At 42.9% G+C, this 1,021-nt stretch overlaps 1 protein-coding gene across 1 annotated transcript; it reads left to right on the top strand.

Moving 5' to 3' along the window:
• Positions 1-561: 561 nt before the first annotated feature.
• LOC107124915 (putative V-set and immunoglobulin domain-containing-like protein IGHV4OR15-8) lies at positions 562-874 on the top strand (the record flags this gene model as incomplete). Its single annotated transcript, XM_015428409.1, has 1 exon — positions 562-874. A coding segment is annotated over one exon (313 nt), but the record flags the coding sequence as incomplete, so codon positions are not given.
• Positions 875-1,021: the final 147 nt, after the last annotated feature.

Genomic DNA, 1,021 nt, shown 5'->3' with positions numbered 1-1,021 from the left:
CTGAATAACCCCCTCTGCTAATACACTGTTAAACAATGTCATCAAATGGGGTATCAAATTTGTGAGAACTATCTTTAAAATTCACCGAAAAACCCATCCATTCCTGGATCAATCAGACTGGGCAGGGGATATTATGCTGCGAACTGGCCTGGTCTGATCTTTGGTCCACATGATGTCTTCCCAATCTAATTCACTTAGTCTTCCCCAGCTAACAGTGGGGGAAAGCCAAGAGCAAATCCTCTACTCAAATCTGCTTCTAAAAAAGTCATTATATTTCATAGTTCACAGGAGGAGGGACTCATGCAAATCTCATTTGAAGTCTGTGGGCAAGATATGCTTAAAATGAACCTGACATTTAGGAAGCTCACTTGTGTTCCTCATCTGACCTTCATCCTTCCTGTCTAATTAAGCATTAAATCATGAAACTAATTGTATTTTTCATATTTTTCTTGGTGACCACTCTGAGAGGTGAGTATATGTGGGAATTTTAGAACAATTGTTTTAGCTACACCTCCACTTGTATGATGCTCTGAATTCATTGTAATGTTCTCTTTTTCCAAGGGGCCTTTTCAGCCATTCAGCTCACATCATCGGGACCGGGAACATTGAGACCCGGAGAGAATCTCAATCTGGTCTGTAAAGTGACAGGAGTCTCCATCACTGACAGCCGTTATTCTTGGGACTGGATCCGTCAGCCTCCTGGGAAAGGTCTGGAATGGGTTGCATATATATATGCTGGGAGCAAATACTACGCCCCTTCTCTCCAAAGTCGTGCCACCATTTCTGCAGACAGCTCCACAAACCAGTTCTCCCTTCAGCTGAATTCAGTGACAGCTGCTGACTCTGCTGTGTATTATTGTGCCCGAGAAGCACAGTGAGACAAGGTCTATTGGACATTCGTCAAAAAAGAGGAACACGGACGTCTTGTTTTATGTAGCATTTACAAGTCTTAAGCATGGGGAGGGAGGGAGAACAAAGACACTTCTAATAGGGCAAGCAATCCTTTGACAAAAAGATCTCA

This window comes from Gekko japonicus, unplaced genomic scaffold, assembly GCF_001447785.1.
Source record: "Gekko japonicus isolate JY-2015 unplaced genomic scaffold, Gekko_japonicus_V1.1 scaffold29043, whole genome shotgun sequence".
NCBI classification, from domain to species: domain Eukaryota; kingdom Metazoa; phylum Chordata; class Lepidosauria; order Squamata; family Gekkonidae; genus Gekko; species Gekko japonicus.
The sequence above is the reverse complement of the archived record's forward strand: the minus strand, read 5'-3'. Positions and strand labels throughout refer to the sequence as shown.